The 15735-nt window shown below is 43.4% G+C and overlaps 3 protein-coding genes across 3 annotated transcripts in view; 2 read left to right on the forward strand and 1 right to left on the reverse strand.

Moving 5' to 3' along the window:
* cacna2d2a (calcium channel, voltage-dependent, alpha 2/delta subunit 2a) overlaps positions 1 to 5058 on the forward strand; it is a 320922-nt gene extending 315864 nt beyond the window's left edge. Inside the window, 1 exon segment of the mRNA XM_070445771.1 lies at positions 138 to 5058. Coding sequence (XP_070301872.1) covers positions 138 to 260 — 123 coding nt within the window. The 3' untranslated portion in view covers positions 261 to 5058.
* LOC111970096 (putative protein-lysine deacylase ABHD14B) lies at positions 4852 to 7684 on the reverse strand. Its single transcript, XM_023996635.2, has 5 exons — positions 7386 to 7684; positions 6307 to 6521; positions 5928 to 6169; positions 5527 to 5665; positions 4852 to 5262 (listed from the first exon to the last, which is right to left on the reverse strand). Exons 2-5 carry the CDS (start codon positions 6518 to 6520, stop codon positions 5126 to 5128), a joined length of 732 nt encoding a protein of 243 aa, XP_023852403.1. The 5' UTR covers position 6521; positions 7386 to 7684; the 3' UTR covers positions 4852 to 5125.
* A 443-nt stretch (positions 7685 to 8127) lies between these two features.
* Positions 8128 to 15735, forward strand: part of LOC111970086 (hepatocyte growth factor-like protein) — a 35965-nt gene continuing 28357 nt past the window's right edge. The window contains 6 exon segments of the mRNA XM_023996598.2: positions 8128 to 8617; positions 9381 to 9525; positions 13338 to 13453; positions 13580 to 13694; positions 13819 to 13955; positions 14494 to 14614. Coding sequence (XP_023852366.1) covers positions 8563 to 8617; positions 9381 to 9525; positions 13338 to 13453; positions 13580 to 13694; positions 13819 to 13955; positions 14494 to 14614 — 689 coding nt within the window. The 5' untranslated portion in view covers positions 8128 to 8562.

The following is a 15735-nucleotide window of genomic DNA, read 5'->3' on the forward strand; positions in this document are numbered from 1 at the left end:
GACCCTACAATAAACATATACTGTAAATATGCTGATGCGCATAGATTCTATTTTCACTAAGACACACACTAAGAATATTTATTTTTTATTTTCAAAAATTCTACTGTATGACTAAAAATGTCTCCTTTACTCTCCAGGAGAACACATCAGACTGTGGGCGGGGCCACTCCTTCCGCCCCTCACTCCAGACCCTGCTCATGATTCAGCTCTTCCTCCTCTATCCAATCGCCAGCCCCCATATTCTGCCCCTTTTACTTTAATTTTCCTCCAGTCTGCTCTCCCCAGCTCTTTGTCCATCCTAACGCTCCCACTCTCTCCCCTCTATGCTCCGCCCCTGCTCTAGTCATAGGTTATAATGGGACTTCCTGTCACTGCAACTTGGAAGCCCTGAGTACCGCGCTACTGTACCCAGCTAGCTTCAATTGTTGTTGCTTAGTGACAGTTGCAGGACCTTTGTGTTCTCAGCGAGTTGCGTACCTTCATCCATGGGAAGAGATTCAGAAGGTTGGTGTTCCAACCACCACAATTATCAGAGGCTATGTCAGAAAAGAAAAAAGACCCCATCCCCACCCGCATCAACAAGACGAGTGACAAGTGAAAAGACAAGTTGGATGCCGTGTCACAGAGCTCCAACCGTCATGGACACAGCAGAGTTTAGGTTGTCTGTTTGTGCCTCTGTTAGTCAGATGGGATGAGGAGACATGGCCTCCATCTCGCTCACTCATCTCTGACCTGATCAGTTTCCTCGCTCTGTCATGTGTCTCTCATAGGGGGTTACTGTACGGACCATTCAGACGTTCATAGCTACTGTAACAAGAACATTAAGGAGAAAAAGAACTTTCAAGTATACAAAAACATACAWTTATAAACTGTTGAAGTGTTGAGTATTCAAAGCACATGTTAGGGTATCATTTGCAATGAAAGTTGTTACATTAATTTATTTATGCACTATATCTACTTCTTGCCAAAATGAGAGACTTTCATGTGGTCTTGTTTTTATAACCAAGTGAGAGGAAAAAGAGAAACCCAGAAAGGAAAGCTGGAGAAATAGTGTTAGGAATATCTGAGTTGCCTGAATTCCAATTCTWCTTGTACACCTCTACTGTTCTCCACTTGAAGTTAGAACTGTTTCTGCCCCTGGAAGCACAGTATTAGATTTATAATCATGGTAACATGGAACTATTCTATGAAATAGTAGTCTTACAAAGAATACATTTTGTCACGTTGTATAAATGATTGGAGACAGGCGCAGAAATACATAATAGGGGGTTTTAATACTCCACCCAAAAATACAACATGCCATGAGGCACGGGGACAAAGCCCAAAACAAACATGTGTACAAAAACACAGGGATGTAACCCAAACAAAAGAGTGAGGTCTCTAATAAATACACAGGACGAAACCCATAATAACAAATGCACAACAATACACGGGACCCGTTAATAACGAGTACACAATACACGCAGAAAGCCGAAGCAACAAAGCACAGGTACTCACAAGACCAACAGACATGGGAACAATAACCGACAAGACATTGGTGAACAGAGGGCACATATATACAATTACTAATCAGGAGAATGGGAATCAGGTGTGCATAATGAGACCGTTCAGTGGCACCTAGAAGCCGGTGACGTAGACCTCCGGAACTGGTGCACGGAATGAGCAGCAGTACCGGGGGAATCCGTGACACATTTGATTATCATAGTTGACTGATGTTAGTTAATGAATTGGTAATTATGTGTCCATCATCATAGATGACTGATATTAGTTAATGAATTGGTAATTATGTGTCCAAATCAGACAAAGCAAATTATAACTTTCGCCCTTACAAAAATAATTCAAATACTAGGCTACACCAGTTTATTATGAATCGATATTAAGCCTCTGAAAAGTCTGTGCGTTTGGGCTTCATTGCTGTAGGTGGTGTGTACTTTCCCACTCTCCACAGACTAATTGAATCGTTGTTTACATGTCATTTCAACAAAATTACATTGAACCAACGTGGCATAGATGTCGAATTGACAACTGTGCCCAGTGGGATCCTTTCTGATCAGTGGACATTCTGACTGACCTCTACTCCTAACCCAGTGAAAGCTAACCCCTCTGCCAATCCTCATACAGCCGCTCCACCAGGTCCACTAATGTTCCTAGGACTATATTTGTATGTGTTTAATATCTGTTGTCACCACAGCAGAGCAGATATACTAATATCTATTCAGACTGGCCCATAAGTATCTCGTTTTAGTTGCAGGTAGGTTTTGGCAGAACTTAGCTTGTATTACCTTTGACAGACGCTGTGTAACTTCAGACCATTTGCTATTGGGGGATTGGGGCTTAACATTTCCCACATAAAGGAATGCAGCCGAGGCCACTACAACTTACTGTACGGTGAGGACTGAGCTGCAGTCTGAGTTTTCTGTTAAATGTCATTCTGATCAATTTGAAGTGAAATGTCATTAGACTCCATGTTTAGGAGCCACTTTCTGTTGTCATAGTGCCTTGATGCACTTTGTTTTGGAAAGCATTGTCTCTTGAGCTACTGTACAGTACCTTTATAGAAGAGGCACCCTAATGGCTGTGGAGCTACAGGATCTTTATAGAGCAAGTCTGTTGGCTATACAGTATATCTACGGTAGCTTTATAGAGACACCATATTGACTAGATGTTATTGTAGCTCAATGTAGACTTTCGATTGGCTGTGGCTCCTGGCTGCTGTACAATTCCAGGGCTACCTGATTGCTACCAGATAGAGTTGCTGTACAGTACCTTTACAGAGCCATCTATAGAGCTAAACTATCAGTATAAATCTACTTAACTGGTRATAGATCTACCTTTATAGGGTCACCTGACCGCTATCATTGCGTTTCTGTCTGAACCGTATGTGCGTTTGTGTTTGTGTATGGGTGTATGTTTGTTTTAACCCTCAGAGGGAATGTCTTTAAAACTGGGTTGAGAGGATGGGGAATGACAGTTGTGGTAGCGTAGCTGTTTGTTGTTCCAATTCCAATGGAAGAAGTGTTATATCAGATGTTGTTATGGAGGGGAAAAAATTATTTTACAAAAAAAAAAAGAATCCAATTTTGTCTCACCGGTTTGCTCAATATATTGTCATGAGGGAGCTGCATACTGTATGTGACCACTGTATTCACAGAGGTGTTCAAAAATAATGTTTAATATGTCCGTGTGTTTCTGTTTCAAAGGATACATAGTGACTAAACCTCTCTAAATGCCTTAGTGTTTCAGTGTTCTCCCTCTTACACACACTCGCGCGTGCACACACACGCGTGCGCACACACACACACACACACACACACACACACACACACACACACACACACACACACACACACACACACACACACACACACACACACACACACACACACAGTGAGCCTTCCAAATATTCACTTTCTCCACAGACTTTCCCAATCCAGAATGTTGCACTCTGGATTTAAAGAGGTTTAGGTTTTGATGTGTCCGTCGATATAAAATGGTGTGAGTTTCTTGTACACATTGCTGCTTGGAGTGGAGGACTTTCATAGTTTACATTGACTCTGAATCTGTATTGACTCTGAAATCCCTCCACCCCGCCTCACTGTTAACGTGAATACAACATCTAAACCCCAAAACCTCCTTTACTGTAACCATAAATACACACATAATGTACAGTGAACAATATAATTTTTGGCAAGACAAAATGTTTAGTAACTGCATAATTATATTTTTTATTTTAAACTAGGCAAGTCAGTTAAGAACAAATTCTTATTTACAATGACAGCCTACCCCGGCCAAACCCGGACGATGCTGGGCCAATTGCGCGTTTCCCTATGGGACTCCCGATCACATCCGGTTGTGATACAGCCCAGGATCGAACCCAGGTCTGTAGTGACGCCTCTAGCACTGGAATGCAGTGCCTTAGACCGCTGCCCCACCCAGGATCCCTATCTCAGTGAAAGACTGGACCAAATAGAAACTCAGAATCTGACGTTTGCAATTGTCTCCTTTCAATGTTTGGGTTCACCATTTTTTAAATTCCTCGTATAGATAGTCCTGTTGCATTTTATTGTTTTATTATATCACAGCATTTGTTTGTCCCTCTGTAGATCTCCAAATTTACCAAATTTACATTCGCTGTGGAAATGTACCCCCTGTGACTTCCTCTGGCTCAGCAGCAGACACAAGCACTGACAAATTTACACATTCAGACATGCAGTTACACCCTTATGCACCCACATGCACAAAGCACACACATGTAACACTAACAGTTATACCTACACATGCACAGCTGGGGGATGTTCAGCTCTAGACTAAAGTAAGCCAAGGATGTCTATTCCCTGTGTGGGATGTCAGAGGCTAGCTCAGGGAGTGGGTCTCCACAGAACAGCATGGGACTGTGTCAAACAAAAGGTAAAATAATCATGATTTGTATGTCTGTGTGTCCCAGAAGGGGACCCAATCGTGTGCTGAGGGACACAGGTCGGTTTTCTGTGGTTTGAAAATTTTACTTTTTGCTCTAAAAAAATAAGGGGAAAAAGGGCAAGTTTAGGGTGAGAGGACCGGGTCTGCTTTACAGCCAGCCCTAAAGGGAGGGTCTTCACGTGGCCCTGCTCCTGCCTACCCTTGCGGTGTCCGTGCGTCTCTGTGGGAAAGACACGTGTGTATGTGATTCTGTAGTCTGTAGTCTGGTGCTATGTGACCATGTTTGACAAATGTGTAAAAAAAAAAAAATCTGTAACAAAAAAATTATAAATTCAGTCAAATTCTAAGTGAAGTWAAAAAAAAAATTGAATAAAGTAAAGATAAGTTTGAGATCTAAACTGTTTTAATTTTTAAATTTTTTTTGTGGGTGTCTGAGTGTGTATGTGTGTGCGCGGAAGATTTAGCTCCCTCTCTCTGGGCATTGGTCCATGTCGCTCCATTCTTTTGTACTGATAAAGCAAAAAAAAAAGAAGAGGGTAAAATTTGTAAAATATTGTGTCTGTGACTCCTTGTAAAATATTTTCAAATTGTTTATTACAGAGAATCAGTTATTAAATAATGTTCATATTTTTCACTTCATTTAATTGTCTGGTGTTTGTTTTTACATCTCTGAAATGCCAGGACTCATGTCCAGTACATACCTACTTTATAGCAGGGCACACCTGATTCTAATAATCTGCTGGTTGATATGCTGAACCAGGTTAGTTGCAACTCGGGATTGGAGTGAAAACTTACAGGACGGTAGCCTTCCAGGAACAGGGTTGGAGACCCCTGCTGTATAGGCTACAAACACACAGTTCACATACATTATCATCAGTGACCTATTTACAGGTCTCCAAAACATCACACTAAAAAATCCTCCCTCCTAGCTTTTGACAAATATTATACAACGGGTGGGTCTAATCCTGAATCCGGTATCTATTCCACAAGTTACCAACAACATACATAGTCGATTTTATATATAAAGAAATGTTAGTATGTATTTAACGTATAGTGTTGCATCCATGGACAGATATCCCAATGACACTGAACAACATCACAACGTACTGAGAAAGTCAGTGAGAGCCGTGTGCCACGTGGCTGGGTCGTCCAGATAGCATGGATGTCCTGCTCCTTTCATCACCAACACCTTGTGATTGGCTAGCTCCCTCAGGTTGTTCAGAGAAACCTCCTTTAGCTGAGCATCCTGGAATGAAAGTAGAGGTGGCTAGTTCAAATAAACTGTTACCCAATCTCACATACAAGGGCCGGGTTTCAATCTGATCGCAGGTTGTAGACAATACGGCTTTAAAAGGCAATTTCCAATTTCCAGGCAGTCACACAGAGCACCCAAACACAGGACATGTTGCATAGGAGCAAAGCCAGTGTTTGCAACAATCACTGACCAACCAGAGAAGAGAAAAGAGAGAGGAGAGAGCTATAATCCCTAAGCACACACATGTACGCACCTGTATGCTGATGTACTGCTCTGCTGTGAATTTCTCAGTGCAGATGGGAGCCACAGGGATGTATGCCCGGACCAGAGCCTCGTGCTGGAAGAGGACGGGCAGGGAGTACATGCCACTGAGAGAGGGACTGACTACCACCACTGGCCCCATCCCCAGGGCCTCACACACCTGCTTCAGGAACCCACCAGGGGCCAGCTCTCCTACAGCGGATGGGGCCACTGCTGACATAGACTGACCAAAACCTAGTGGTGGGGAGAAGGTAGAGGAAGAGACAGATGGAGTTACAGGTCAGTGATTCATTGAGTCATGAATTATGTTTTTGTTGCTTAATCAACTCCTCAACTACTAATTTACTACTATTCTCACAACTGAAGCTCACCTGGTAGGTCGATGGCCACAGCACGACAGCCAGCTTTGGCCAATGTCTCCAGTGTACCTATATTGAGCCAATTCTCAGATGAGAAACGGATGCCGTGCAGAAGTAGGATGGACAGATTGACTTCACCTGTAGCCGGTTCAGCTTGTCTGTAAAACAGAGGGGCCTTGCAGGATTCCACATGCAAGCTCCCTTCTGTCATTTTAGCAGCACACATCCTATGAAGGGGGTTAAAAAAAAGTAATACAGTCTAAATATAATCACCAAATATTTGAAGAAAGATGGTGAAAAAGTAAATTAAAGCCAAAGTCTGTAACATTTCCAGTGCCTTACATCCAATAGTCCTGTTTCAGGTTATTGTCCAGCCTGGTCTCATAAACTAGATGTAACATAGTAATGTAAATCCGGGACACTCAAATTAGTACTGTATGGTATGGTTATAAGACAGAAGTTTACTTAAGGCAAAAACAAAATGAGGGTAGTTGGTCGMGGTGGATGGGTAGGCGTATTTACAACATATTGTACGGATTGCAATTCGTAATATACAGTATCATACGAAAAGGATGATGGACATCCACAAATTAATACACCATACTAAATATAAAATATCAAACTAAATGGAGGTAGACAGATTTACATCTACTGTTACGTCTACCCCATGAGTCCAGGTTGTAGCGTCATAGAATACAGTATATTGTAAACAAATGTATGGCACATTAGCACTACAGATATTACATCATAAAAAGTATGTGATATCTGCATGTGTAAATGCATTTAATCTGCTACATTAGGCCTGTTAGGACCMCATTGATTGTATCTAATGTCTGTATGCAATTTGTTGAGTGTTGTGCATGTAGTGAAGGCTAGCTTCATTGTCGCTTGGCCGATAGCCACCAAATGAAATGTAGGAAGGATTCTTGTCAAGTTCTCTGTAATCGATCTCCAGGGAAAGTTACAGCTCATAGCTCGTATTGCCTACAAGCACACATTGTCATTGATCTGCCTGTGATCAAAGTTCACATTTATTCAAAATGATTTGCTTAGCCTAGATTTTGATGCATGTAAGACAAATCTATCTTTACCTTCACGCTGTCTGAGTGGTTTCTCTCTGAACTAAAAGTGGGATGGCTGCAGTGTTGCCAACTAATTTTCAGGGTAAGTTGCTAGAGGCAGGTTGATTTGTTGCTAAATGACGTTGTGATGTCATAACGTAAAACTGCGTCATTGCGTGGAATACACAATAACGTTACTCAAATTGTCTGGCCATCTCGGCGAAAAATATGATTTGACATTTGTTCAGGGACAGACTCCCACTCCTTTCTGTACTTCTGGCTGTACAATTTTGATTGAGACATGTTGATTGATGTTCTAAGTTCTGTTCAAGATCATYCATTCATGACCAACTATATTCATTTGGGTTTGGCTCGTCGAACGCGTACTACTGCTGCTGCAGTCAGCCAACAATGATTTGCAATTTGCTGAAATTGCTGCTGGCTGTGCACGAGCTGAGCGCCTGCTGCTGACGTCACTCACAATGCACTTTTGCAGCCAGACACGTGTGTTGTGACTGAGTGTGTGACAGAGAAAATCGTTTTTGTGTCATTAAGAGGGAAAATACGTGCATTTTTGCGTTAGTCACTTTTCAAAAGTTGCTAAAAGTTCAAAATACATTTTTAAAAGTAGCTAAATMTGTTGCTAAGTGCTGTTTGAAAATAAAGTTGCCAGCGTAGCGTTAGTCTGAAAAGTTGCTCAATCTAGCAACAAAATTGCCAAATTGGCATCACTGGATGGCTGTGTGGTTTCACTTTTCCCCTGATAAAGTCAAGTCTACTGTAATCTTTGTGGTCGTTTGGATTCTACTGACGTCCAGTGGTGATCACGCGTATTGCCGAGGCTCATAAGTAAAGTGTTACACTGACTTGAGTTGATATTTTAGGCTACATTGTATTAATGATTAATGGACTTATCGATTGGTTMTCTTTTTGGGGTAAGCGGCTCTGTTTGATTAAGCTTGTTACATGTTCACGTGTGGGTGGACGGGATAAAGTCATTATTCACACTGATTTCGTAACTTTGGATTTTCCCGTCCAGTAAACACCACAATATATTGTTTTTATCGGCTTCTTAATTTTTCGCCGTGTTCTACCCTAATCAATTTCGTTGAAACACGACAACCAGAGCCTAGAGGAACTCCAGAACTGACAAAAAAKTCCTCGTATCTGCTTCCATTCAGCACTGCTCTCATTCTTTACCTTGGCCATGCAACTCATTATTTCCTGTGTTTTCCTGGCATCTTGGAGGGGATTGGTCATAGGTAAGAGAAAAAACAACGTTTTTTGTAATTCTATTTTGGAGATAATTGACAGTAGATTAATGTGCCAATTAGTYTCTATTTTAATGTAACTGGAATTGGTTTATTGATTTTATTGTTGAGTTGTTGGTCAGCTCATTTTACAAAGGAATAGTATAGAAGTGACTGCAGCAAAAACAATTAGGTGGCAGTTTAGTTCGCTTATTAATGGGATCAGTAATGTATACTGTAATTTTACTGACTGCATTCTGTCAAATGGGTGATTCTGTCAGTTGAAGAGTTTTGATAGGGGAAAGGAGACACTTGTCCACCTGTGTAAGCTTACATTTACATTTACATTTAAGTCATTTAGCAGACGCTCTTATCCAGAGCGACTTACAAATTGGAAAGTTCATACATATTCATCCTGGTCCCCCCGTGGGGAATGAACCCACAACCCTGGCGTTGCAAGCGCCATGCTCTACCAACTGAGCCACACGGGACCACAAAAATGGTGTAATGGTCCAAAGGTCTTATGTGCCCAGTCAGACCCATGCACAAATGTTGTTCAGGAGAATAGCTGACACACAGACAACTGGGTACCCAACACATGTCGTACTTTTCAGAATTCAGTAAATAGGCCTAGTGGTTGTAAGTTAGAACTTCTAACCAAAGCCTTTCTGAAACAACCCTAATTTGTAATAAAGTCCAGTAAGATAGTGGTTAGATTGAATGAATAACAAGTCCCATTAGGCATTAGGACTGTGTTTTTTGTGTTTGGCCATAGGGTCCCGCTGCCCTCTGAATGACTTCCAGCGTTCCGAGGGAAGGGAACTGGTTCCTACCTCCTGGAACTCTGCACGGGTGCTGATACTCCCAGGGCTGACGCTGGATGACTGTGCCAGACGATGCTCAAATACACTGGACTGCAGGTACCCTGGAGTGTTGTACGACCTCACTACAACACCTAGCAATCTTAGCGGTTAAGGTGTTGGACACAGGTTTGAGTGCCAGTCAGAGTACCGCCGAATTCTTAAAAAATATAACACAAGCTTACATGAAAACTCCTTGGACAAGGAAGCGTGCAGGTAAGATCATGGTCAACCCTGGACACCCCATCTTCTAAAGACTCTCCACTGGCAGACGGTTAAGGGGCCCTATTCAATCAACATTGAGGAAGTTCATCTTGACAGTGTGATTGCAATTTAAAGGCTGCATTCATGGTAAATGCTGCATATGTCGGCTCAATCGGAAATTACCTTTACATTTCTAGGTCAATCAATGACCCTAGGTCAATCATGAAAAAAATGGCCTCCACCTGAACAGTTTCTTCCCCCATGCTGTGGCCCTCTTCTTCCCCCAATCTGTGGCTCTCATCAACCGGCCAGCGGGATCATAGGAATTACACTATATATACACAAGTATGTGGACACCCCTTCAAGTTAGTGGATTCAGCTATTTCAGCCACACCCGTTGCTGACAGGTGTATATAATTGAGCACACACCCGTGCAATCTCCATAGACAAGCATTGGCAGTAGAATGGCCTTACTGAAGAGCTCAGTGACTTTCAATGTGGCACCGTCATAGGATGCCACCTTTCCAACAAGTCCATTTTGGACATTTCTGCCCTGCTAGAGCTGCCCCGGTCAACTGTAAGTGTTGTTATTGTGAAGTGGAAACGTGTAGGAGTAACAACGACTCAGCCACAAAGTAGTGGGCCACACAAGCTCACAGAATGGGACCGGCGAGTGCTGAAGCGCGAAGAGCTTAAAAATCGTCTGTCCTCAGTTGCAACACTCACTACCGGGTTCCAAACTGCCTCTGGAAGCAACATCAGCACAATAACTGTTTGTCGGGAGTTTCATGAAATGGGTTTTCATGGCCGAGCAGTCGCACACAAGCCTAAGATTACCATGCGCAATGCCAAGCTTCGGCTGGAGTGGTGTAAAGCTCGCCGCCATTGGACTCTGGAGCAGTGGAAACGCATTATATTGAGTGATGAATCACACTACACCAATGGGCGAATCTGGATTTGGAGGATGCCAGGAGAACGCTACCTGCCCCAATGCATAGAGCCAACTGTAAAGTTTGGTGGAGYAGGAATAATGGTCTGGGGCTGTTTTTCATGGTTCGGCCAAGGCCCCTTAGTTCCATTGAAAGGAAATCTTACCGCTTCAGCATACAATGACATTCTAGACGATTCTGTGCTTCCAACTTTGTGGCAACAGTTTGGGGAAGGCCCTTTCGGTGTGGAAGAACTGGCCTGCACAGAGCCCTGACCTCAACCCCATCGAACACCTTTGGGATGAATTGGAACGCCGACTGRGGGCCGGGCCTAATAACCCGACCTCACTAATGGTCTTGTGGCTGAATGGAAGCAAGTCCCCGCAGCAATGTTCCAACATCTAGTGGAAAGCCTTCCCAGAAGAGTAGAAGGCTGTTATAGCAGCAAAGGGGATCAACTCCATATTAATGCCCATGATTTTGGAATGAGATGTTCGAGGAGCAGGTGTCCACATACTTTTGGTCATGTGGTGTAAGTGACTTTGCATTGAACCAATTACTGTACCTTGTCATCAATGACCTCTAATACAAATCTGCACTATACTGCATTTGCACCAGTGAGGCTGCTGAGGGGAGGACAGCTCATAATAATGTCTGGAACAGAGTGAATGGAATGGCATCTAACAGATGGCGTGTTTGATGTATTTGATACCATTCCACTCATTCCTCTCTGGCCTGTCTTCCCCAATTAAGGTACCACCAACCTCCTTTGCACTATGTAGACCTCTGAACAACATTGTATATATTTGCCATGGCAACATCCCTCCCTCTGCCTATATTTTATTTTATTTATTTATTTATTTATTTAACCTTTATTTAACCAGGTACGCAAGTTGAGAACAAGTTCTCATTTACAATTGRGACCTGGCCAAGATAAAGCAAAGCAGTTCAACACATACAACAACACATAGTTACACATGGAGTAAAACAAACATACAGTCAATAATACAGTAGAAAAATAAGTCTATATACAATGTGAGCAAATGAGGTGAGATAAGGGAGGTAAAGGCAAGAAAAAGGCCATGGTGGCGAAGTAAATACAATATAGCAAGTAAAACACTGGAATGGTAGATTTGCAGTGGAAGAATGTGCAAAGTAGAGCTAGAAATAATGGGGTGCAAAGGAGCTAAATAAATACAGTAGGGGGAGAGGTAGTTGTTTGGGCTAAATTATAGATGGGCTATGTACATGTGCAGTAATCTGTGAGCTGCTCTGACAGCTGGTGCTTAAAGCTAGTGAGGGAAATAAGTGTTTCCAGTTTCAGTGATTTTTGTAGTTCGTTCCAGTCATTGGCAGCAGAGAACTGGAAGGAGAGGCGGTCAAAGGAAGAATTGGTTTTGGGGGTGACCAGAGAGATATACCTGCTGGAGCGCGTGCTACAGGTGGGTGCTGCTATGGTGACCAGCGAGCTGAGATAAGGGGGGACTTTACCTAGCAGGGTCTTGTAGATGACCTGGAGCCAGTGGGTTTGGCGACGAGTATGAAGCGAGGGCCAGCCAACGAGAGCGTACAGATCGCAGTGGTGGGTAGTATATGGGGCTTTGGTGACAAAACGGATGGCACTATGATAGACTGCATCCAATTTATTGAGTAGGCTATTGGAGGCTATTTTGTAAATTACATCGCCGAAGTCAAGGATCGGTAGGAGGGTCAGTTTTACAAGGGTATGTTTGGCAGCATGAGTGAAGGATGCTTTGTTGCGAAATAGGAAGCCAATTCTAGATTTAACTTTGGATTGGAGATGTTTGATGTGAGTCTGGAAGGAGAGTTTACAGTCTAACCAGACACCTAGGTATTTGTAGTTGTCCACATATTCCACAAGTCAGAACCGTCCAGAGTAGTGATGTTGGGTGGGCGGGCAGGTGCAGGCAGCGATCGGTTGAAGAGCATGCATTTAGTTTTACTTGTATTTAAGAGCAATTGCAGGCCACGGAAGGAGAGTTGTATGGCATTGAAGCTCGTCTGGAGGGTTGTTAACACAGTGTCCAAAGAAGGGCCAGAAGTATACAGAATGGTGTCGTCTGCGTAGAGGTGGATCAGAGACTCACCAGCAGCAAGAGCGACATCATTGATGTATACAGAGAAGAGAGTCAGTCCAAGAATTGAACCCTGTGGTACCCCATAGAGACTGCCAGAGGTCCGGACAACAGGCCCTCCGATTTGACACACTGAACTCTATCAGAGAAGTAGTTGGTGAACCAGGCGAGGCAATCATTTGAGAAACCAAGGCTATCGAGTCTGTCGATGAGGATGTGGTGATTGACAGAGTCGAAAGCCTTGGCCAGGTCAATGAATACGGCTGCACAGTATTGTTTCTTATCGATGGCGGTTAAGGTATCGTTTAGGACCTTGAGCGTGGCTGAGGTGCACCCATGACCAGCTCTGAAACCAGATTGCATAGCGGAGAAGGTATGGTGGGATTCGAAATGATTCTGAATTCTAAATTATATAGAAGTATCCCCTCTTTAAATGGTATATTCCCACTGCAATCAGCCTAAACTCCAGTTTTTTATGTTTACTGTACCGATATTGAATACTCTGTATGATGTCTATGTGGACTTGTGTTTTATTCTGTTTGTATATTGTCTGTTGCTGGCAGCACCTTCTCACTAAGGCAAATTCTGGGTATTCCATGTGTAAATGTACTTTGACGAATGAAGGAGGTTCTAATTTCACCAGAGCCTTCAACTACGAGACGCGTCCCTCCATCACCTGTAAACAGCTGCCATGGGTGGAGGATGGCAGCAACGCAGAGGTCAAGAGGAATGTCAACTGTGACCTTTATGAGAAGAAGGGTAAGCTTTGTGGTCAAAGTGAGGTCATGTTCTCTGTCATTTATGTCATTTTATACAAAATGTGTTGTGTTAGTAGTATGCTGTGATTTTAGTTTGAAAATACCTATTTTTTTCTGTGATGTGCAGTCTACGTAAGAAAGTGCATTGTGGGTAAAGGAGAAGACTATCGAGGCAAGGTGTTCATGACAAAAAGTGGCCATACTTGTCAACAGTGGTGGTCAAAGTTCCCACACGATCACAGGTAATATCATCCCATCGATTTCTGAGAGTTGTAGTTTGGAAGCTGAAAACATGACCCAGAAGAATATATAATACGATATGTCTCTGTCTCTCTCACACACATGCTGTTTCTAAACTTGTCATAGATGGACACCCACAGCCACTAATGGCTTGGAGCTGAACTACTGCAGGAACCCAGATGGGGACCGCATCGGGCCGTGGTGCTACACCACTGATCCAGAACGGCGTTATGAGACCTGCAATATCCCCCACTGCAAAGATGGTACATCCCATTCTGTTCAAAAGTTCCAGCAGTTGAAGGATTGCAACTGCAAATGTTTCTAAAGTTAATGTGATAACACTATGTGTGTATGTATTGTATTTTAACTTATTATCTGTTTGGCACATTGAACATATCTGTTAGGCACWGTGGACATGTCTGTTAGGCACAGTGGACATGTCTGTTAGGCACAGTGGACATGTCTGTTAGGCACAGTGGACATGTCTGTTAGGCACAGTGGACATGTCTGTTAGGCACAGTGGACATGTCTGTTAGGCACAGTGGACATGTCTGTTAGGCACAGTGGACATGTCTGTTAGGCACAGTGGACATGTCTGTTAGGCACAGTGGACATGTCTGTTAGGCACAGTGGACATGTCTGTTAGGCACAGTGGTGGACATGTCTGTTAGGCACAGTGGTGGACATGTCTGTTAGGCACAGTGGTGGACATGTCTGTTAGGCACAGTAGACATGTCTGTTTTGATCACAGAGAACAACACAGTGTTGTTACAAATTGTGTGTGTTTGGGTTTGTGCACAGAGGTGTGTATCACATGTAATGGGGAAGACTACAGGGGTCAGGTTGACCACACAGTGAGTGGCAGAGAGTGCCAACGTTGGGACCAGCAGTACCCACACCAACACATCTACCAGCCTGAGAAGTATGTCTGTCCACCCAGCGCTATTATCACCTACCACTACAATCACCACCACTACAACCACCACCACCACCACTACCACTACCACCACTACAACCACCACCACTACAACCACTATAACCACCACTACAACCACCACTACAACCACAACGACCACCACTACCAAACAAACGCCACCACTATACCACATACAACACTAAACCCCACTACAACCACAACGACCACCACTATACAACCACCACACCCACTACACCACTACAACCACCACCACTATAACACCACCTACAACCACTATACCAAACCACTACAACCACAACACACCACTCACACAGACCACATACAACCAAAATAACACCACTATAACCACCATACACACTATAACCTACCACACTACAACCACAACCACACTAAACCATACTATAACCACCACTACAACCACCACTAAAACCAACACACACCCACCACTATAACCACACCACACCACTACCACCACTACAACAACACACCATCCACCATAAACCACCACTACAACCACCACCACTATAACCACACTAAACCACCACTACAACACTATAACCACCACTACAACACACCACCACTACCAACCACTATAACCACCACTACAACCACCTAATAACTCCCATAACAACCACCACCACTACCCACCACTATTACACCACTGACACCACCAACCACACCACACAACCACCACCACCACTACACCACTAAACCACCACTACAACTCACCACTTACACACCACAAATACTACAACCACCACTACCAACTACAACCACTATAACCACCACTACTACCATACCATCACTACAACACCACTATACACCACCACTACAACCACACACACTACACTCCATTACAACCACACCACTACTATACATCACAACCCCCACTACAAACCAACTACACCACTATCAACACCAAACACAACCCTACCAACCAACTACAACCACTACACAACGTCTACAAACAAACACCACCACTAAACCCACGCAAACCACTCTACCCGACCACCTTACAAACAGCAACCTTAACCACACCACCTCTACACAAAACGCACTACGCACACTACAAAACCACACCCGGACCCCTATAACCACCCACAGCT

Source organism: Salvelinus sp. IW2-2015, linkage group LG1, assembly GCF_002910315.2.
Source record: "Salvelinus sp. IW2-2015 linkage group LG1, ASM291031v2, whole genome shotgun sequence".
Lineage (NCBI taxonomy): Eukaryota > Metazoa > Chordata > Actinopteri > Salmoniformes > Salmonidae > Salvelinus > Salvelinus sp. IW2-2015.